The sequence below is a fragment of the Macrosteles quadrilineatus genome, unplaced genomic scaffold, assembly GCF_028750875.1.
Source record: "Macrosteles quadrilineatus isolate MER2022 unplaced genomic scaffold, UCM_ALF_1.0 Scaffold_2__2_contigs__length_208266976, whole genome shotgun sequence".
Taxonomy (NCBI): domain Eukaryota; kingdom Metazoa; phylum Arthropoda; class Insecta; order Hemiptera; family Cicadellidae; genus Macrosteles; species Macrosteles quadrilineatus.
This window is the reverse complement of record NW_026542595.1, coordinates 140,090,593-140,114,668: the sequence shown is the minus strand read 5'-3', so window position 1 is coordinate 140,114,668 and position 24,076 is coordinate 140,090,593. Positions and strand designations below refer to the sequence as shown.

At 34.7% G+C, this 24,076-nt stretch overlaps 2 protein-coding genes across 2 annotated transcripts in view; one reads left to right on the top strand and one right to left on the bottom strand.

Moving 5' to 3' along the window:
• Positions 1–12,876, top strand: part of LOC128987954 (serine/threonine-protein phosphatase 6 regulatory ankyrin repeat subunit A) — an 80,899-nt gene extending 68,023 nt beyond the window's left edge. The window contains exons 21-28 of the mRNA XM_054409085.1: positions 628–834; positions 1,355–1,486; positions 1,726–1,932; positions 2,167–2,869; positions 8,572–8,783; positions 9,575–9,710; positions 11,045–11,179; positions 12,138–12,876. Coding sequence (XP_054265060.1) covers positions 628–834; positions 1,355–1,486; positions 1,726–1,932; positions 2,167–2,869; positions 8,572–8,783; positions 9,575–9,710; positions 11,045–11,179; positions 12,138–12,364 — 1,959 coding nt within the window. The 3' untranslated portion in view covers positions 12,365–12,876. The remainder of the gene's footprint in view (positions 1–627; positions 835–1,354; positions 1,487–1,725; positions 1,933–2,166; positions 2,870–8,571; positions 8,784–9,574; positions 9,711–11,044; positions 11,180–12,137) is intronic.
• A 3,355-nt stretch (positions 12,877–16,231) lies between these two features.
• LOC128987962 (zinc metalloproteinase nas-15-like) lies at positions 16,232–21,151 on the bottom strand. Its single transcript, XM_054409113.1, has 6 exons — positions 20,860–21,151; positions 20,070–20,249; positions 19,080–19,285; positions 17,265–17,364; positions 16,893–17,026; positions 16,232–16,333 (listed from the first exon to the last, which is right to left on the bottom strand). The coding sequence occupies exons 1-6, from the start codon at positions 21,038–21,040 to the stop codon at positions 16,250–16,252; spliced, it is 885 nt and encodes a 294-aa protein (XP_054265088.1). The 5' UTR covers positions 21,041–21,151; the 3' UTR covers positions 16,232–16,249.
• Between the last annotated feature and the right edge of the window lie 2,925 nt (positions 21,152–24,076).

Sequence of the window (24,076 nt, the reverse complement as noted above, 5' to 3'; positions counted from 1 at the left end):
TGTGGTATCCCTCATGGAAGGAGCTCCTAAAATACCATGAATGTGTTTTATGATCATGGCCAGTGATCATGTTGGGAAACTGTGGCAATTATTAATTTAAATGGTTACAGTACCTACTTAGTTTTAAGTTGCATTACGGAACTAAAACCTTTTATTGTTTAAGCATGGATCAATTAAAAAATCTATTCTATATATTTTCACTACTTTTAGTTTGTTTTTCAACTTGTTATTGTGCATTAATATGTAAAAACTGGTGCCTTAACCTGTGCTTTGTCATAAAAAAAAACAGCCAGGATTACCAATGGTAGTAGAATTTGATTCATGTTCTTCTGTCAATGGCATCAATATATACATTTTAAATACAAGCAGAGATATTTAGTTTTACACTATTTTGACTTACTTCATTTGTAAATGAGCTAGACCATTCCCTTACAAAACATGCAAAAATGCTAATGACGTTAAGACCAAAAATAAAATATAGAAGTGGAAGTGACTACTAAAATAAGACATTGCATATCACCTGGATCTGACCAGCCTAGTCTGGTTTATGTACCTAACAAAATACCACTAAGCCACTATACCACTATAAGTTGTTTTTCTCCACACAAAATGTCATGTTGTTACCAGAACGGATGGACGGCGTTGCACTGTGCTGCCCGCGCCGGCTGTTTTGATGTAGTTAGGTTGTTGGTTGAGTCTGGTGCATCTCCCAAGTCAGAGACCAACTACGGGTCTGCTCCAATCTGGTTCGCTGCCTCCGAAGGTCACAATGACGTCCTGGAGTATCTGCTGACCAAGGAACACGACACGTACAACCTCATGGAGGATAGAAGGGTGAGTAGCTAATTCTCTTCTCGGTTATTATGTTACTCTGTTATTGTATGGTGTTATTCACTTGGACCGCTAAAGTTAAGTTCTCAAGTTTGGCTATAATTAATTACTACCTAACAGAACTATTTGGTATCCCTCACATCACACTAGAAAACCACATATAATTCTGTATAAATATATTTTGAACAAAAAAAAATTATTCTCCAACCAGTATTTTTTTTTCGAGGTAACTTGTAAAAAACATGGCTAAATATTTAGGTAGTTATATATTTATAATCCAAAGTAAAATATTTATCATTTTACATGTAAAAAAACTACTGCTTGTGTTGTATGCAATGCTTTATTAAAACTGGTCGTCAATTAATATCAAATCTCCTCCTTGGATTATCTGTTCTGGAAATTTTGAATTGTTTATAACAATTTATTAATTAACACCTCATTACAAATCCTGAGCACATGTTGAAGAATATGTGCCTGGACTTTTAAAAATGAACATACTTTTACAAAATGTTTTACATTTCAGTTTGTGTATAACCTCATGGTGTGCAGCAAGAAGCACAATGATAAGCCAATGCAGGAATTCATCCTTGTGTCTCCAGCACCTGTGGACACAGCAGCTAAATTGTCAGCCATATATATACAACTGTCTAGCAAGGTGGGTACAACTGTCTTAATTAGAGTTTCACCTACTGATCATTGCAGCATTGGGGGAGCTACTTACAAAATTAACTAGCAATAGCTATAGTTAATTTGCTCCATCTAGTGAATTGGATTATCGAATCACACAGAAAAAAGTTCGATGGATGAGGCATTGAATCACACTATAACATGGCTATCCTATAATCCACTTTGATTCTTACAGATAACCATTTTTCGTTTTGACGTTTTTCACAGGAAAAAGAGCGAGCCAAAGATCTAATTTCGGCAGGTCAGTTCTGCGAGGGGATGGCTACAGAGTTGTTAGCTCTTGCGGCCGGCGCAGACTCTGCAGGTAGAATACTCACAGCTACAGACCGTAGAAACATGGAGTTTCTGGACGTACTCATTGAGAATGAACAGAAGGAAGTCATCGCACATACTGTGGTCCAGAGATACTTGCAGGTGAAAATCAAACATCTTTATTGCTAAACTAGTATAAACTTCAATGCCATATACATCTGTTTAACAAATTTACTACCGTGGGTCAGTACACTAAATATACAGAGTGGTGTGACAGTCGGTACTGAACCTAAGTTATGTTGGATAAAATGTTTGTAAGTTCTGATATTTGACCAGTTGTTACTCATATATTGGCAATTGAGAAAGTTTTCCTCCATACATGTACATCTTTGACAGGAACTGTGGCAAGGGAGTCTCGGTTGGGCAGCATGGAAGACGATGCTCCTCTTCATCACGTTCATCATTTGTCCTCCGGTCTGGATCTACTTCACTCTCTCCCTCGGCCACAAGTACAACAAGATCCCTATCATCAAGTTCATGTCCTACCTCACGTCTCACATCTACCTGATGATCCTGCTGATGTTGGTTGGCATCACACCTATCTACCAGGTGGTGAGATCTACTCTCAACCCGTACTGGTACGAGTGGGCACTGCTAGTGTGGCTATCAGGGCTGTTGTTATCCGAACTGACCAACCCGAGTGATAAAACTGGCCTCGGCTGGATCAAAGTGACAGTGTTACTGTTCGGAATATTCGGCGTAGCTTTGCATCTAGTTGGCTACTTAATAGAGAGACTTTACTGGCCAACGCTGATGTACCTGAGAAATCAGCTGTTTGCGTTGTCGTTCCTCTTAGCTTGTGTACAGATTTTAGACTTTTTATCGTTTCATTACCTGTTCGGTCCTTGGGCCATCATTATCGGTAATCTGATGAAAGACTTGGCCAGGTTTCTAGCCGTGCTGGCGATTTTCATTTTCGGTTTCGCTATGCATATCGTCGCGCTGAATCAACCGTTCAAGAATCAAACTCCAGAGGAGATCAGAGCGGGGCAGCACAACCACAAGTATGTTCCTCCAACGTACGGTTACTTCGCTGAGGGTGAGTAATTCATTAACAACTGTACCGTGTGAATCTTATTTCCACTTTAAGTGTAAATACATCTTGCATTATCTATGGAATGTTGATTCAGTCACTGTATAATAATTATTTGCAATATCCACTAACATTAAATACTTAATTTTGACTCAACTCTATTCACACTTTTCATAAAACACCTTCTCTAAAACTATATTTCGTACTAACAACATATAGTAAATGTAGTGAGAATCATAATATTGCAAGTTATAAATTACATTGACAAATAATATTGATTGACACAGTTAAACCAGTCATAAAATAATCATTGGATAAAAACAGCTTATAAATAAAGTGTATTGAAAACAATCAACAACAACAAATCAAATAGATGATATTTCTAGACAAAACTTTCAATAAATTAATATTCACAATACAGTTTTAACTTGCTGACTGGCATGATAGTAACACATTAGATTGCACTCAATTTTGTCTTATTTTCCTTCATTGTTGTTAGAGTTCAGTACTTTTGATGTTCTGATTGTTGTGAACTAGAAGCTGTGTATAGTACAATAGTACTAAAAGATCAATGTCAAAGTAAACCCATTTCTTCTCAAAACCATATTTAAAACTGGACCCAGCTGTCCTAAATCATGGTGCTTTTAATAATTAGTCCGTGCTAAAAAAAAAAAACAAAAAAAACAGCTGATCTTAGTCAGTAACAAAGATACACAATTAGGCACCCCACTCTATTCTACACTCATCCTGTATTCTGATTACTGTATCCAAAAATACAGCCTTTAACCGAGTAACACACAATTACACAGAATCACACAAAGCTCAACAGTTCTGAACTTTATCAACAAGCTTGACACACTAGCGGATCCTCTTCAATTCCTAAGATGCCAATCAAAAGCTAAGTCTTTGTTACAATAGAGAACTTGTCGTCAACCACTCCCCTCCCCCAGCTGGAGCCAGATACCGTCTATTGTTCATGGTATACGAGGAGACGGAAATGTGTTTGGCGGGGAGGTGAAGACTGTAAGTTTGACGAGGCTTCTAGAATAGTCTTGATGTCGTCTCACCGGGAACCTTGCTGCTGCGCTCACTAAATGTCTAGGATAGGGCTTTCAATGTCAGCAGGGATGGTAATGCAAGAGAAAGATTGGCTCCCGTTAGCTTAGGGCTTTCAGTGTTTGCATCCTTATTTGATAGTTTATTCATTTACTTTATGAGCGTTTGGCATTTACGAATGCAGTTTGTTATGTATAATGTGAGAAATGTAATTTCTATGTGTACCTTAAAAGTAGGTTATTGAAGTAAGACATACGGTTAAGCGATAACCAAACTTATCTATTTTTTTCTAATAATATTTTGGCATAGTTTTTTTTTTACACACTTTAGGCCTTTCTTATGAAGACTAAGATTTGATTGGCATTGAAGAATTGAAGGGAAGTATTAAACATAACAAACTATCATTTATCTTGTAGGATGAAAATGCACTCATATACTATTTTAATAGTTCCATGTTCATGTAAAAAATATTTTAATAAAAGGATATATTTTGTTTATTTGTTTGTATATTTTATGTAATAAAATGTTAAAATATACCCACTGATACCACTAATACACTGATCTCGCTATAAATACTCAAATACTTAAATCATAATAAACTAGCATTGACTTTAAAAGTAAGACCAACTCACGTAAAAATTAGATCTGATCTATATGTAACTTTTTATAACTTTACATAAACATTTTTGAGGTATAAAAAAGCATCTTGAAAATATTTTTCCAGTATTGTTAAGGTATGTTGACTTATATTTCATTGGCTTTGCATACTTTAAAATTAGTTAACAAGAAAGTGATACTAGTAAGGTTGTAAAGTATTGAACTTCTATTGCACGCAATAACACATTCGAATGTCTGCTTTTTGCTATAGCACTTCAAATTGTTTGACAAGATTTGTGCTTTAAGTTTCAGCAATTATTAGGTACATTTTTAAGTCACGGAGTTTTTTATCCATCTAAAGCATTTCCATCCAAGGTGAGTGAATGATTTTTTGCCGTTTCCCTAAATTTGGGGCTCAATGTCATAATTTCTCCAAAATTAAGTATTTTTGGGCTTCGAGGAAAGAGATATGTATTGGTGAGGAGTTACTTTAAGCGTCGTTGTCCTTCTGGCTAAAATGCTTTTACGTACCTCTTTAAAAAAATTATAAAAAGTTTGAATGAAATTTTAGTTTTTTAACTTTTTGTGTTGATTGATTAGTAATGTTTATATTATTGATTTAATACTAAAATATTTATATAAAATTTTAAAAATAATGTTATATAATGTTGGTTTTTAAAATAACGAGCTGTTGGCCTGTCCTACGTACGGGAATCAAGTACTCAATTAAAACTGAATATAATTCAGAAAAGCTAGATTACAGGAATAAAGACAAATTCTGGCATCAGTTTCAAAAGCACATTAATCTTGTACAAATGTCACGTGACCACCTATTTCTTTCATTTGATTAGGCCATACAATATGTATTTTAAATCCATATTTACAATCAAACAGCAATTGTGTAGATTTGAAAAGCCTTGAAGTGAGATTGGCCGTTGATTGACACACACTGGTTTAAAGTACAAATAGCTATACCACATTCCATTGCATACTATCACTTATTGTACCTTATTTTGCCTCAATAGCCACTGAAACCTTAAGAGGATTTTGGCCTCCCATTCTCTTCTATCCCTTGATCATCTAATGTAGATCCCAGTCTGGATAAGTCTTTCATTGCTTGGTTCTCCTAGTGGTCGTCTTCCTTGTGGTACTCCTCAGAATACACTTTTATAAAGTGACTAGCTGGCCCGACAGACGTCGTCCTGTCCTAATGTGGTTTTATGTCAAATGCTCGTTCATTTTCAAGGTGAGCTCGTTCGCATGGCTCAATCACGTCCTGGTTGAAGTTCGTTCACTCACCTTTAGGTTGGAACTCGTTCGCTGCGCTCACCTGCCTTCAAGTTAGCTCGTTCGCTATGCTTACTCACCTCCAGGTTGAAGTTCGTTCGCTACGCTTACTCACCTTTTGGTTGCAAATTAGCTGTCGTCATAAATTTAAAAAAATAATAGTGCTGCACCCTGTTAGTAAACCTATTAAATTTTTAATGCTATTGAACATCACAGAATCAAATTCTTTAGTTGAACCAGCTGTTAAGACTCTTTAATTCCATTTAAATATGAATACTCATTAGGTTAACATGGGAAACTCCAGAGCCACTGGGGCGTAGCCCTTTTGACGGATCTGCAACAAACTTCACACAAACCATCCTTGAATAATGCTTAATAATACCTGAAAGTTTCATTACAATCTGTCGGGCGGTTTCGGAGTCCATAAAGGATAAACAAACAAACATACATTGGATTTTATATATATAGATGTATCTTCTCTCCACTACGCATCTAGCCTGCAAATGAGCCTTTTACTTTCTGAAAGCACCCACATATCTGGGTGTTTAAAACGTTTCTCTTAGCTCTCTGTTCTTTCGTATCTCAACCTCCCTTATCTTGAAATAGCCAGTCAATCTTTTCTGTATTCTATATTCTCAAACCCAGCAATAAGGTTTTTCTGTTCTTTGGTCAGTCAGTGCCCAAGTTTCTGAACAATACAGTACTGCTGGGATAATATGGTATGGATCAAATTTGGTTTCTACTAACACCCTGCAGCTTATTGGACAGTTTTCAGATCTACTACATCGGTTGACGTTTTCATTACCATCCAAAGATTTGGTTTGCCAAAATAGTCCTGACATCATTTATTTAAATCATCCATACTTATCCTTTACTAGCTGGCCCGACAGACGTCGTCCTATCCTAGTGTGGATTTATGTCAAATGCTCGTTCATTTTCAAGATGAGTTCGTTCGCATGGCTCAATCATGTCCTGGTTAAAGTTTGTTCGCTACGCTCACTCACCTTTTGGTTGCTAATTAGCTGTTGAAGTTCGTTCGCTACGCTCACTCACCTTTAGGTTGGAGCTCGTTCGCTGCGCTCACTTGCCTTCAGGTTAGCTCGTTCGCTACGCTAACTCGCCTCCAGGTTGAAGTTCATTCGCTACGCTCACTCACCTTTTGGTTGCAAGTTAGCTGTTCTCATAAATTAAAAAAAAATATAGTGCTGCACCCTGTTGGTAAACATATTAACTTTTTAATGCTATTGAACATCACAGAATCAGATAGTTTAGTTGAACCAGCTGTTAAGATTCTTTAATTCCATTTAAATATGAGTACTCATAAGGTTAACATGGGAAACCCCAGAGCCACTGGGGCGGAGCCCTTTTGACGGATCTGCACCAAACTTCACACAAACCATCCTTGAATAATGCTTAATAATGCCTGAAAGTTTCATTACAATCTGTCGAGCGGTTTCGGAGTCCATAAAGGACAAACATACATTGGATTTTATATATATAGATAGGCCCATATAGAATGAATTTATAAAAGTAAACACTCTAGTAAGCTAGTCACGTAATTTTTCCATGTTTATCATCCATACCGTTATCCGTGATAATTACCCATCCTCATTGACATCCTAATATCATTCATACTCATTTAATTTATTCAAACTATAAGATATATAGATGAGATAAAAGTTATATTTTGCCTACATCAGCGCACCCAACGTAACCAACAGATGAACGCCAAACAACGTTTTAGATTTACAAAAGATACTTACAGTATCCTAGGTCAATGATAACATTGTGTTTAATGTATGTCATCCATATGTTTATCCCTGGATAAAACCCGTCAGGAGATTGTGGTAGTAATCTAAAATCTCCATTCCTGATCATTCTTAATCTCTTTGTTTTATAACATCAATATTTCCAGGACTAATCCAAACAAAGGTTAAGCAGTCAAACATTTCATTGTTAACAAGAGGCTGCCAAGATTATTTAAAACTTGTAAGCTCTGTTATTTCCCTACTCTTTCCTAAAAAAGTCGAGCAGTAGAACAATTTGCACAGGCTTTTCTTTGAAGACTCGAGGGGCAGAGCCTCCCGATTGGTATACAGCAATGGCTTACTTAAATCTGTGGTCTAATTATCTCTACGAATCTTATTTATTTCCTATAATCAAGGACAAAATCATAGACAAAATAAAAATAACCTCATAGAATATTTAAATAATAGAATACAATATTTTTATATCCATCCAGCTGTTAGTTCAAACAAATTTGCAGTGAAACATCATCTTAACACCAAATAAATGGACGGATCGATGATTATAGCATTACACATAGTATAAACAAATCAACCCTATGTATGTCATTTTTATCCAAATGCTGAATTTGTGTCACAAACGATGAATGTTCTATTTCAAATCAGTAAAGTGGTTGATTCAGAATCAAGAAACAGAAAAACCCCGTCACATGATATGTGATAAAACATTAAACAAATATTTTTGAGAGTGCAATGGATTGAAATCTGCCCCTTTAAAAGAAGATTTTCAATTTTTACTAAAAAATACTATTTAAATATTCAAAGGGACCGAATTACCTTATCTCATCTATATCATCCACTAAATGGTGTCAACACATGATCCTTTTTGAGATTAGCACCTTGCCAATAGGTTTGTTGGTTTGTATTGTATAGTGTAAATCTGTGTATCACTTAAATTTTAATATTTAAAAGACACAAATGCCCAACAATAACAATTTAACATTTACAATCACTCCTTTCCAGTGCGACTGAACCCAATGTCTGCCCTGGAGTTCCTGTTCTTTGCTGTATTTGGTCAGACAACGCCAGACAACTTGAAGACAAAAGACACGACACAGCCGGAGTGGACGTTGTACTTGTTCAAATTTGTGTTTGGTATCTACATGTTGGTGTCGGTGGTTGTACTCATCAATCTACTGATTGCTATGATGAGTGACACTTACCAGAGAATCCAGGTATGTTGTGTTTGTAAATTATTGTTTTAATTTAATTTTTTATTTATATGTTTTACTTATCCGAATTGAACAAGTAAATAGAATGTACAAGAGCCAATGTTGAGCTGCTGACAGGGTGTGTTGTAGTAGAATACCATTTTCTTTCCCACAAAAACCTTTTAATCATACCAAACTAAAAGACCAACTTAAAAGAAAAAAGAATAAAACAGGAAGTTGAATGTAAATATTTGGAACACCTATCACCAAACTACAGCTCGTGACATCTAAGCTTATTCACTTATTACTTATTCACTTGGCCGATCACTACTAGTATCTAGTTCAAAAACATTATGTCGCGTCATGCGGGTTGCATCAACTGTCCTCGCGACCCATATGAAGGCGCTCAAGCACATAGTACAAGAGGAGTCTACCCCGTGAGGCAGCAAAATGTTTGCAGTCTGGTCTTTTCCCTACCTCCACCCTCCTCTCGCCTACATTGCCCACGCTAGGCCAAGTGCCTGCTTAGATGTCACGAGCTGTACCTCTGGATGTTCTTTTTGAGTTCAAAACTACTTAGTAAAAGCCGACTAACATGGGATATCTAGTTCAATATCCAAAGTCAATGGATTTGGCTTTATTTAAGGAAAATTATTAGCCCACTCAAAATCATCAATAATCTCTAAGAAATGAAAATATTACACACAAAACCATACAAAACATTTCTTTTTGAGGCAATTTACTTATTTAACAATAACATTATTTAAGGATTCTTTGAAGATATTCGTAGTTTTGAATCACCATTTTTCCTACAGGCACAATCTGACATTGAATGGAAGTATGGTCTGGCGAAGCTGATTCGTAATATGCACAGAACCACAACCACTCCTTCCCCCATCAACCTCATCACAACTTGGCTCATGTATCTCCTCAGAATATGTAAGCGAAGAAGTAAGTATCGATTGTACTCATATTTCTTTGGGAGGGTCATTCTATATGGAGGAAGTCCAAAAATAGGCAAACAAGAGTTAATTTAAACGTAAAGGTCAAAATTTAAAGTCCTTTGTTACAAGAAAATATATTGCCACAATCCCAACTGAAAAAATCACTTATTTAGAAGTAGCAGCCTAACAACATTTGTTTGATTTTGATATCATGTCTATTAAAAATCTAAATTGACAAGTAATTCTTTCAGTTAAAATTGTATTTTTCATTGCATAAAATACCAAACTATTCGCAACAAAAAGTTTCCTGTGTCAATTTCTTAAAATTTCATTAACAAATTCTATTTTTTACAAATGATCTGTACAATTTCTGGTCCAAGTTAGCACTACCTCATCTCTGTTATAGAGTTTAGCTTATTCACTATACAATTCTGAGATTCAGTCACATGATTGATCACTCATCACTCAGTTCACATAGTTTTAGTGAATCTCCCTCTATGGAAGTAGCTGTTACCATGATAGGTCTCATGACAAGACCTGGACCTGGGACCAATTTTGTTTTTCATTTTATGTCCTAAATATATGTGAATGTGATTCCCTGTAATCAAAAACTCAAGTCATTTATTTGGTCTGATTTTGATGAGATTTGGCATAAACAAGAGATGTGGCATCAACTTGTATGAGTTTGTGAACCAGCCAGATCAGGTCATGGGAACAAAATGTTATGGGGTTTTGAAATGTTCCAAATTTTGATCAAATTAGTCAAATTTATTTATTTTATACACAGCTATTATTAAAAATAACAAAAACACACAGAGTGTTTGATAAAAAAACACTTTAAAAAACTCCCTGTAGCACCAAACCTAGGTACTTGTTAAACCTAATATTATTTAAATAGATTATTATTGAAAATCTAATCAGGCAAATGTAAATTTGCTTAGTCTGCAGGTTTGCTGTGGCGAGGGTATTTGACTATGGAAGAAGTTATTGCTACAGAAGATTTCCTCAATATTATCGTGACCGCAGAAATTTTTTTGATCTTGCCGTGACTGCCAAAGATGTTCTCGATCTTGCCATGACCGAGTGTTTACGATTTTGCCTTGTCCACGAATAACGATCACAATTTTACCTTGACTAAAACAGATTTTCCCAGTTCAAGTTCAAAATTTCCACATAATTCCTGATTCAATAAATTTACGCAAACTTCCAGAAATTCTCAGACTGTTTGGTCACCCTGGAAGGGTCAAAGGGGGGGGGGGTTGGGCCTCCTTTTGGCCCTTATGCATGGACGCCCATGCACTTACAACTTTAAATGAGACATAACACATCTTGGTCCAACAGTGATGCAGAGGAAGAGGCCAAGTTTGGTGCAGATGATGGGGCTACAGTCACGCTCTCGAGTCAGCGCAAGATCCAAAATGGGCGCCAAGTGGTTGGCCAAAGTCAAAAAGGGACAGGTGGCGCCGAAAGGTAGAGGTACATTTCTTTTCTTCACCTTTTTTCAACTTAAGCAGCTTAATTTTAGTTACAAGCAAATCATTTTACAAGCAATTTTGTCTGTTTGGACCACCTCAAATTTGGTCTTTGTTCACACAATCACTTGGCTACGATTGGTTTCTAATATTCTTGCCATTAGTAATTTTTTCATCATATAGTCAATAAATGAGTCAATACCTTTTTTAAATTATGTCAGACTGAAACATTTTGTTTATGTGTTCTTAACATTAGTATCATGATTGACACAACAGTGTATTTACTCCTAACACATCACAAAAGCATGATTTATTTTAACACGTACCTAATCACTTCTCTGATTTGTTTGCATTATTTGGTAACAAAGCATAACATTCTATTTTTTCATCAGATTAATGACTTTAATTTGTTTAGAAGGTTTAATAAAACAATTAAAGTTTAAATACCTGTGTAATCACTATTTAGTACCCATAAATGTGTAAAAAAATACAATGAATACAATTTTATTCCATGGAAAAGTTGCTGAAAAAAGAGTGTCAAAATGAGATGTTTCTCAGGAGCTTCTGTTTTTACTGATTTTGACCTGGTTAGAAAACCTCCATACAAACAACGTCGATCAGCACGGAAAATTTAATATTGAGCTAGTGATACTAGCTGCAGAGATAAAGAGACAAATACAAAACCCACCAGCATAAAACAACGGTGATTAAGTATATTTCATTACATAAGTAAAGTAATTAATAGGCTTCCATGTAGTGTCAAAAATGTTAATAGATAACAGATGAAAGGCCTAATACAATGTAAAAAGTTCAAGATTGAGTGGATCTTTATTTACAAATGAAGCAATAAATGTATTATGCAAGTGCAATGCAATAAACAAAAACTGTAAACATTGTTAATTACTGTCATGGTTAAGAATGGATTTATTTAACAATACTAATGCAAATTTGTCATCTTTCAGAATCCGTAGCGTTGAGTGTGGTTCACCTCAGCCCTCTTGGATCTCAGTTGAGTTTCAGTAACGCTGCGACAAGGATAGAAAACATCATTGATTGGGAAATGATCGCGAATAAATACCGAGCTCTTATTGGTGAGCTGAATGAATCCAACCAATCAGGGGGCGACAACGGAGAACCAGCTAATGCTTCCGGAGACTCTACAGCTCCAGCAATGACCAATCAGAGCTAAGAACCAACATGTTGCATAGAGTATGAAGTTTAGTGACCAATGAGTAATGGATTCATTGTGAAAGGGTGTCTGTGGTATTTTGATTTGAACAAAGACAACACCCGCTGTAACCATTATAGTATGTCTACTGTCTTTCAATTGTGATGCTGGAACAAAAACAATCGCTGGAAAAAAGCTGTAAACTTATATTTGCTGCTAAATGTGTGTATAATTCATACACCAGGGTTCAATATAAATTAAAAAGCATCAGCCTTTTTTTAATTGAATTTTTGGATTCATCTTAAAAATTAAAACATTGGATGGAGGGATATGTATTGAAACGTCTTTACTTTGAAATTCTTTATAGGCAAAGTTTTTTGAGCGCTTAGCTATAAGACGAATCTGTATGCCTATGACTAAAGAATTAATTGGTCTTTTGAATGGAAATTTCAGTTTAGACTGTTTACTCATTCAATACAATTTGTGAATTTTTATTCGGGAAGCCCTCAGAGCCTGTTCCAAGACTTAAACCGCCCGCCCTTACTTGGATGGTGTAGGAAATTTGACAGGCACTGAATCTTACCTAGCAAGAACCGAGTTTAAGATTTAGCAGTCTTTTGCAGCATTGGTGAGAGTCTAATTTTGGGGCTAGGCAGTGTAAATATAAACTTACTCAAGAAATTATAATGTTCTATGCATTTCAATACTGGCATAATCCACACCCTCACTCCAATGAGTTCAACCCGAAATCCAAACATTTAGTTCCTTGGTGTCTTTATTTTACACACATTTAGAGCAACTAGTGAAGTTGTTAAGTGTAGTGATTAAGGATAAAGATACCGAGTGCCATGGACAGGTTCTCTGAGTCAGCCATCAATCAAAATAGGGAATAAACATATTTGTATCATAATGTTGTCTTCATAATGAAGGGCAACAATATTGTTTTAGCCAAATATAAATACTATTTTAGTGTGTTTTGTACTGTAGAATTTTATAAGTGCTATTTTACATGTGCCACAATAATACTATTGTCTTTATTTTTATACAGGTAACACGTCAGCTTTTTGTTTCATATACTGTCTTTGACTCACGTAAAAATGTATAGTTAACTGTTTAAAATGTAAAATTCAAAATTATAAATTTGAAGTACGGTACTACTGGACTGAAATGTTGCATGAATGTTTGCCATTTCTTGCCTTCTAAGAGGGTTTCTAAGAACTGATATATGAGACACGGCTGGTCACCTTGCTTGAGCGCGAGACCTCTGTGTAGAATCATGGGTTCAACTCTCTCCAATCATCAACAGCGTTCAGCCTTGTGATAATGCCATCCGATCTCAAGTCGTATATCCAACAATCTATAAAAAAGATAAGTCTCTTCATTTGAGAACTTTCTAAGTACCGGTATTGAAGAACGCCCTTCACTAACATCCATACTGTTTTTATAACCAAAACATTCATGGTAAATGCAGTAGTATATTGAAGTTTTGGGCCTATCACACTGCTTCCAGGTTTTTTGTTGAAGACAATTATAAAAATAATTATTTCAGAATATAAGCTTATTTAACAAGAAAATATTTTGAAGTTTGCTTAAAACTTGTTCTGCGGTTTTACTGCTATTTTTATTAAAGCTTTAATTTTGCATTTTTGTCTGTAGAATGTGAAACAAAAACTTAAGGAACACAATCAAGAATCAACAGAAATAGCCAGAATTCCCCATCAATATAAACACATTTTAGAACATTGTTTTCAAAAAAAAATTCATTTAAACGGTCCTATATGAAGTTAAATTAACTATATATATATATGCCTCGTTGTACTAAAAACAAATAGTTCATGACCAATAAGAACTTTAAATCAAAATAAACTCACTGCCTTTTTCTTCTCAATTAGTTTTAGCTACAGTACTTAATATTTTCATTTGAGTTAATTCATTAGCAAACATCTATTATAGATAAATTGATGAATAGACAAAAACCCCTACTATAATATTAGGTTGGACTTATGAACCTCCAAAACAGTCTAATTTGATGTTATAGATGAAAATTATAATTTTTTATTTACTTTTGAATAAGCTAATACTGTAATTATTAACTGTACAATTTATTGTGTGCAAATGCCAGAGACTCCAAAAACAAAATTGTTCTTGCTTCCAGAAATGTTGGTTGAGTTGAGTCTAAACTAAATAACTTGTAATATTAAAAAGTTAATTGTTTATTGTTTAGTAACTAATTTGTATTCATAATTAATTAATAATGTATCAGAGAATTATTGTCAAATGATGAAAACCCCAAATGAAAGGATGACCGGTAAAAAGTGTATCTATAGAATTTGAAAATGTGTGAGTACAGTAGTTATTATTATCTGAGATAAACAAAGACGAACTTTTTGATTATTTATTTGTATTATTACTATATACTCTTATAACTTAATATTCATTTGTTGAATGTTCATAAAAATATCTTGAGAAAATACCTACACTGAATAAAAAGGCATAAAAGTAAAAAAAGCAAAATTATCAATTTGAAATACTTTATTGTTAATCTGTTGTTATATTATATGTTATTAATATGTTTTATATATTGTTATTATTGAAAAATATTATCTATGATATTTTATATATTAGTTATTAATTGTTATTATTATATGTATAACTTTTTCTAGTACCTATTATCTTTGCTGAATCAGTGGAATGGTATCTTATTTCAGTGAACTGCCTAATCAAGGGTTGGTGTATACTTAAAATATCTTTCATTTAGAATTTAAAAATCTTGTTAAATAAATTTATTAAACGTTTAGCTTAAAACAACTACATTGACATTTGGCTTAAGGTTATACATTTAGCTTAATAACACCCCCAACAAACAAAATTACAGTGATTTAATTTCTTACTATCAATTTAGTCCTAAATATTAACTGAATTATCAAAAGAGAAACAAATATTGTTCAAAAGTCAAACTGTAATAGTATACTGCATTCAAGTTTTTGATTTTTCAAATAAGAGCAAATTACAATATTTTAACCTTTTCAAACAACAATACACACCAATCTTTAAAGCTATTTTTAACATTCAAGTCTACTAATGTCAAACCATAAATTAAAAAAAAATATATATAAGGCACTACAGAGGTTTATAATTATAGCTCGTGCCTTAGACTATATCAAGGTGTTGCTATTTTTATAGTTTATATTATATTTCTTGTTAATGATATAAAGCTGATTTATAAACTGGAACAATGTACATTGTATTGCATATGCAGTGTATAGTAACCACTTGTATATTGTATAGAGAGTATATTGTATGTAATTTACCATTGTTTCATTTTACCTTGCAACTTGTGTAGTTTTTCACATGTTTAATATTCATAAACTGTGCTTTTTTTAGTCTACTTAAAAATGCAAAAAGTATTTTTTCTAAGCTGGATTAATTATAACCTATCTTCCTTAATCAACTCAATCCTTTCTTCTTGTTACAGATTTTTTGCCTTTAAAACACTATCTTCAGACAAAGCAGACATCAATTATTTTAAAGGTTAAAATATTTAAATTAATACATACACTTTTTAAAGAGACCTGTCATATACTCACGTTAGGTTATGTGCCATTTGAAATCACCAAAGGTTCAAATGTATAGCTTAATGGACTTATTTGTTAAAATACAGATTACTATCATATTGTCATTAGATGACTATGAAACTTCCACAGAGCTTACTTTGATTTAGAATAGGCCAATGTTTAAAAACAATAAGTATGAGATATGAATTTCAACAATATAGTCAACAATATAGTATTTGTTTTTGTCAAGCTTGCGTTAAATGTTTTGAAAAAAAAATACAAGTATAAAATACAAGAATTGAGATATAAGGGGTTAAAGGTTATACACATAGGATACAACATAACAACTTTTTTATTTGCATTTGTACATGTGGCGTATTTTCTGAACATCTTTTCTACTCAGATTTTCTCTTTGGCCAAGTGTAACTCCTCTTGTCTGTAAACAATAAAGTTCCGAAGAAAATGTTACAAAATTACAAATTACGTATAATATTGTGCTATAATCTGCACTGGATTTCTAAAAATGGTAATCTGGGACCAGAGATTATTATTGTCAGTCCTTAGAAGACTTTTAATGTTTGGGACAACCACTGAGCTAGAGATACAACTATGGAGGCTGCACTGCATGAAAGAATTGAGAGACTGTATTCCAAGGGGTAAGGTACCGGTACATTATAGGTAGACATTGCATTTAATACATTGGAACTAGGAAATGAATAGGGGGATTGTGGGATTGTAATAAAATCAAGAGCCAATGAGCAGGTTCTCTAGTTGGTGCCACCATAACAAACTTTTACAGTGTGTCGATTTTCTATAGCAGAGTTGCTGTGCAAGTGCTACTTTTTGTCGTATTTTTTGCTCAGTGTGGCAACACATGTGTGTTTAAATATGCTGTACAAGGTTCTCTAGCTCATCACCCAGTAGCATCTCTCACTTGTTGGTTTCATTGTGTTTTTCAATTATATACTCTTTTTGATCAGTTATGTCTGACGTACCTTGGGGACTATGGTGGGTTGTCCGTTCCTAGAAAAAGCATTGGCAGAGTAATGCATCACACTGCGATAGTCATAAGCCACTCCCTGGTTATCAGTTTCCTTCTTTTTTGCTTTTTCAAAATTGTTTTCTCTGCCTGAAACATTTTACAATGCTCTTAAATGGTTTAGTTACATACTACTCCACGTACTAGTACTCCAGTACTAATGCCAGGTGTACTTCCTCTACTTAAACTTAATTTTTGTAAATCGGTCATAGTGAGAATGACACAATGTAATAAATTCTGGGATGATTGTAAAGTGTTATATAAGTTCAGGAAAAGTTTTGTGACTGAACGACTGAACATATAAGAGATCTTTAGAGTAAACACTCACCGGACTGGATGTTCTGGTAGTTGACTGTTACATGCTTGTCCCTTTCCCATCTGTTTTGTTCATGGAGAAAACCAATTGCGTGCATCATTTCATGCATAACCTAAAATGCACGTGGTACTTTACTTCATGTTTTTTCTATATATAATTCATACAGGTTTCATTTTTTTACCCTCAATAGCGGTTTGATGAGCCTTCTAATTTGGGTTAAAAAGACTGCTATGGTTTTACAAAACTTGCTATTGGGGTTGCAACTCAGTAAGTGGTGACTTCTGAGGATGAATTGGAATTAGTGAACTATTTAAAACTAGGACTATATACAGCAAATGTTCGATCTTAGACAGAACATTTTTCTGGTAGTGAGTGTGACAGAATAAATGTATTGTTTCCAAATTTGGAAACTATGGAAGGTTATGGACACAATAGAAAACAATTTAGCTGTGAACACGGACCTGAAATCCCAGTTGATAACCCCATTGGTATTTTAAAATTATATTTTGAATTATGAATTTAATCATGACTGGCACTGTTAACACATATGCCAAACAGCTAAGGGCAAACCAAGGTATCGTTTGGCACAATTTGGGAAAAACTACAGAAGTAAGGTCTCACAGGTGTTAATAATCTCACTTTGAAGCCTATATTACATACTATGTACTAGCCATGTACCTACTTTAAAAATATTACTATCATAATAATATCATTTGCCATCTCATCAATACAGAAAGAGGGTTATACAATACTAGTGCACCTGTTGCTTGAATTTGAGCAATTGCAAAGTATTACAGGCGTTAAACGAATAACGATCATAATTTCCGATGACAAGAGTCAACTCAAAGATAACGTGCAATCAATCACTCCACTACAGTTATCGAAACTGAAAACTAACTCACTCTGAAAACGAACGCTCTTGTGTGTATCATGTGTTTACTATGAACAGCTGTAATTAATACAAATTATTGGTCTGTTTAAGTAAACAAAATCTTTTCTTCATAAAAATACATTGGGATTTTGATGGCCTGTGGGGCAAAGCCCGAGGACTTTTATTACACGAATTTGTGAAAGGGGCGTCTACACAAAAAATCCTTAATTTTGACACATTGTAAAAATCCGTCCATTATTAACGGAGGAGTAGTGTTTCGTAGAAATCGCCTTCACGTATTATATATAAGGATAAGCTGAATATGACTGTATGCCTTGTTACTGTTAGCTTTATTTATTGTTACTGACTAAGACCAGCTGTTTCTTTAAACAGCACCATTTACCATCCATTATAATGATCAAGGACAGCTGGGTCCAATTTCAAACCATCAAAAATCTACGGGCTGTTTAGTGTTCAACTGGCTTATTTCTGACAACTATGCAAGAACTGTGACCACACTTGGTTAACTGAAAATATTACGCAACTGTTAAGTTAAGTGTTCTTTCAGTCATAAATTGGATGATGGTTACATTATTACACTTTCTGACTGTAAAATTTAAATTTTAAATAAACATGTTCAGGTTAGCTGTTTGTTGGTTGTTGTGTAAATCAGCTAGTTTACAATTACAAAAGTAATTACAGCTTATGCTTATCTTATAGATACATTTTTAATGCAAATATTGTTTGTCCTCACAGTGCTAAATTTCCAAATGTTGTCAGAAACACCACGTTAAATCCCATAAAAAAATGTAAAGATAAGCCCAAAAACTGAGGGAGAGAGAACCAGTCACACAAATGTAGGGCATGAATTAAGTATGATTACAAACTAGATACTTAAAGTGTTTAAACTAGAAATAATCTTACTGCCTGTTACTTTTTGCCTACTCTATAATCACCGTGCCCTTCTTGGTGAGGCATCCTGGACTCTGAAGGTTGAGTTCTTGTCGTCCGCCGATCCGGCCCACCGAGGACCAACATCCAGTGTTGCTGTTAGTGATGTAAACGTAATCTCTCTCACTACCAGTCCGCGGCACCCACTTGACACAGGTTAACTTCCGATACTCGGCAATAGCTTCGTTAATCATAGACTGGTCACGCTGATCTGGAAACAGAATCTTTTTTTAACCAATGGCTCTAGCAATAAACTGTAGCAGCTTCTTTAGCCAACAGCCTAAGATGGTTTTTAAGTAAGAAACTGTAAGTCAATAAAGGTGTGTTAATTTGTTTTAAAAGATGATGATGAATAAAAATTTGAGCAGAAAGTATCAATTAAAGTACCTTTGCCCCAATGGAGACTGGACTATCCGCAAGAAAGAGCAAGCAAAACAGAGGGGGGGGGGGGGCTGTGCTATGATCTGACAATCTTCACCTAAAATTGCATGACAGATGAAATGAAATAATATTTTATTTCCCTACTGCATAATACAATTTGTGGTATTTACATTATACAATCCTTAACTAAAAAAAATATTACAAAAGTATATTATATCTAAATGGCACAAAGAAAAAAAATACCTTGTCAAATTATCTGACACATTACCTTTTTAAACCTGAAATAATGACACCTTAACACCTCCACACCTTAATGTGAAAGAGTTACAACATTTTACTCAGGAATAGGTGAATCATATGTTAGTAAGTATAGGTACAACAATTCTGAAAATGTTTTAAATCCTTACATCTATGGTACAATATTACAATAGGATGTACAGGTTACTATAAACTATAACAAAGTTTGGTGGTGAACTAAGAGTCTACGATGCTACTTTGAACGCACATCAAACCCTGGAGGAACACGCACCCTGTCCCTCTTGCCATTTTGTTAAAGTACCTCCCCTAGAGCCCCAATTCACTTTAAATAAAGTAGTTGACAAACCAATACTCACTGAAGTAAGGACTGATCTCATATGGGACGATGCCCTTAGGCCAGTGTGTGGAAGCAGCTTTGAGTCCATTCCGAGCTTCCCTCTCGGAGGTGGCTGGTATCAGCAGATCTCCCTGAGCGTACTCCCCTAACTCCTCAGGATTTAGATCCATCTCTGGACTCCATCTAGATACTGCATCTCCTACAGAGGACAGACAAATTAGAAATTAAACTGAAAGAGTAAGAGCTTAATATAAGTTTGATAAGAGGTATGTGTTCCTTTCAAAACTGGTGCATGTCAGTTGAACTCTTTTTATTCAGCCGTGAAAATGAAACACTCATATTATTGCGATTTTATTGGAATTTATATTTTGTATTTTTTTGCGTTATTATTTGTTTAGAGACTTTAGAGTGATTTTATAAATGTAAAAATGAAGAAAAGGATTTATTAATAAAAATAAACATGTCTACCTTTAAAGGGTTGTCACACAGAAAAATTTACACATAAAATATTGAATGATTGTAACAGCTATAAGACTGATTAATTTTGATGTATTTTATATAAATGGTTTCTCATTATTGTCAATAAACCTCTTAATGTTTCATGTATAATTATTTTTAAAAAGGATCTGTCCAAATCATATTGTTTCCAAAACTATTTTTGTCTCATTTGGTCTAAACATGGTCTTGTTGTTATCTAAGTCGGTCATATTGTTCAATACCATCACATTAGATGATAGCCCGTCTACAATTGGTGTCTCGGTCCAAAATCATTCAGATTTTTTTCATATAACTTTTAAAACATAACCAACCTGACTCAGTCTTTGGCATGCCAAAAAGTGACTCTCCAATCTCCATGAGTTGCTCAGTCAGTCCTTCATCGGCCTCCGTTTCATCCTCTTGGATGAAGTTTTCCCAGAAAGGCGAAGGAGCAGGAGACGTCCACACTAACACCACCTGTAGCAGGAACACCAAAACTACTACAGTACGCATCGTCTGCTATCACCATAGAGTAATGATTACCCAGTATATATGTGAGTGGGTCAACAGATAGAGAACGAGGTGCCATTACTGCTGTCCTCTGATACATAAGTTTGCATTCTGAATGACCGTCGGAAGTGCAGATAACACGGTAGTTAATAAATTCTCTGCGGAATTTTTTGTGATAACCCTCATGTAAACACGGGTAATAAATCGTTGAAAGGACTTTGTACTCATCAGCGGCATTGCTATCTGCAGTTTTACATTTTTAACAATAAATTGTTTCATTACGTTTGTCAGATACCAGATTTGCTTAGGTCTTCTGATTGTTTCTTAAATTTAAAAGTTAAAATTAAATTTTTGTCCTATAAATTGTTATGTTTGAATTAACCTAATGTTCTTCTTTTACATTTATTAGAGCGTTGTCTAGGGGAAACAAATTTGAGATTTTAAAAAAATTCTGAAAGATGTACAATCCCTGCAATTAGGAAACAGAAATACTGGTACATAAAACAAGCAGAGAGGGGTCTTGTGTGCAAATTGCACATTAGAGTTCAAAACTTGTATCTGAATAATGCAATACCCTTTTACCTTTCAAAGATACATTTTTTGTTATATGTTGAAGATGTTGTATCAGTTAGGTGGACAAAATTATTTATTTACAATAAATTTTATTTGTTGATAGTAAAGGGTGATTTTACTACCTCAAATAGGTTATGTTGATAGTAAAGGGTGATTCACTACCTAAACTAGGTTATAATTCATTATCACTAGCTATTTAAAATCAGTTATCATAAACTGTTTCGACTCTTGTAAACAACCTGACTGTAAACATTCATATAATTTATAATTCAAATTTAAACTTTTTTAAAGAAAGTTGATCATAATTACTGGATCTTTGAGGGTAAAACCATAAGGGAGTATTCTTTATCTATGGTAACACTCAAGAAATAAATGAAAACGGTTAGGGGGGGACCTACCTTTTTAGTTTCCATTATTGATCACTCCACTAAATCATAAGCTTTAAAATGACACCTTAATCGTAAAAATTTGTTAAGTGGGAGCGGCCGGACGGTTGAAAAAAGCATGTTACAAAGAAACCCCTCATTGTATTCAGTAACGACTATGTGGAGTAACATAAATTAAACTTTTAAAATTATATAATCCTAGCAGATTACAAAGTCCTTCGTACGGGGTCGGCATATATAAGTATAAAATGCTTATTGCAGTTATAGGAGAGGACACGGTTTAAGAAAATTAGTTTCTTTTAATTTATACTGTACTAGCTATACCCGCGGGCTTTGCCCCGTTTAGCTTATTAATTTTCAAGATAAGCTCGTTCGCTTGGCTCAATCACGTCCTGGTTGAAGTTCGTTCGCTACGCTCACTCACCTTTAGGTTGGAGCTTGTTCGCTGCGCTCACTTGCCTTCAGGCTAACTCGTTCGCTACGCTAACTCGCCTCCAGGTTGAAGTTCGTTCGCTACGCTCACTCACCTTTTGGTTGCAAATTAGCTGTTGTCATAAATTTAAAAAAAATAATAGTGCTGACCCTGTTGGTAATCCTTGTAACTTTAATGCTATTGAAAATCATAGGACAGAACCAACTTGTTTAATTGAAACAGCTGTTAAGATTCATTATCTATATAATTAATACGCTACATGAAACTTTGTCGGTTGAACTCCTCCGCCATTTCTTAACCGATTTTATCCATTGACGTCTCATTGGAAAGAGCGTGTAGCGTAGATTTGCAAACTGGCCTTACATTTTTGAAAACGTCCCTTGGGCTCTGCCCCAGTGGCTTTGAAAGTTCCCATGTTATCCTTATGAAGAACATAATTGTTTACATTTTGATCAGCTGTATAATTTAATTGCTGTTATTTATTTTTCAATTCAATTAAACGCATAGGGTACGTTTATTTACTATTTGAGTTTGTGTAAACATAACCCTCAAGACGGATCGTGTTAGTATGGTTGTATCTTAAATTTGTGTATTTATCGTTGTTTTGTGTCGCTATGACGGATCATGTTAGCATGATTGTAACTTAAATTTGTGCATTTATCGTTGTTTTGTGTAGCACATTTTTTGCTTAATTTTTATATAAGCAAATTTGTTTATTTGTTGTTTTTTTCTTTTAAATGCCTCCGACGCGACGACAACGAAACATAGACAGGAGGCGTAATCGTGATAACGACCGCAGCTACAGAACAGTGGCGCTTAATAGGCTTAACTCATCACAGTTAGCACCTTGACCTGACGCTGGACAATGTCAACTATTAGGTTACAAATGCGCCCTAACACTACCTCAAAACGACATTTCGTTCCCGATTGGCCCTCTATCAATGAATGACCTGTGTTGCCTGTACAGCGAGGCATTTTGAGAAGGAGAAAACAGACCGGAATGCTTTAGGTTTATCAATAACGAAGATAAACATGGTCTGAGCTACACACCGGTAATCTTTGAGTTGACTCTTTTAAAATCATTTTAAATATGACTGTTATTCGTTTTGAAATAACTCCTGTAATACTTTGCAATTGCTCGAATCCGAGCATCATGTACACTACCCAGACAGCACACTTTATCCCAGGGACATCCCATAGTAGTCCCATATGTCCTGAGAATGTCTCGGGATATGTGCGCTATCCCCAGGATATCCCGCAAAATCCCGGGACGACTACGAAATCCACAGGATATCCTACAATATACCGTAATGTCCCGGGATTTGTAAGTTAACCTCAGGATATCCTGTAAAGTCCCGGGATATGTACGAATGCCATAGGATATCCCAGAATGTCCCATGACATCCCGGGACATACAAAATCCACTGGATATCCTGTAATGTCCCGTAATGTCCCGGTAACAAACTGAAGAAAAAAAATACTACCACTGATGAAATGTACAGTATATCTAAATTTAAATGTTCAACAAGGCCAATATATAATAATTTGTTTTTTTCACTAGTGCTTTCAGAAACTTGGTTTCCATCTTCAGGCTGTGTTTACACTAGTACAAAAAGTAAAGATTTAATTACTCAATAAATTAATTTT

Bases quoted from the DNA above. Each gene is read 5' to 3' on its own strand.
- LOC128987962 (XM_054409113.1), bottom strand. From the start codon at position 21,040: ATGCGTACTGTAGTAGTTTTGGTGTTCCTGCTACAGGTGGTGTTAGTG. The intron at 17,027-17,264 runs GTGAGTGTTTAC...AAAATGTTTCAG, and splicing joins CTACCAGAACATCCAGTCCG to GCAGAGAAAACAATTTTGAA. The intron at 16,334-16,892 runs GTACGTCAGACA...TATTGTTTACAG, and splicing joins AACCCACCATAGTCCCCAAG to ACAAGAGGAGTTACACTTGG.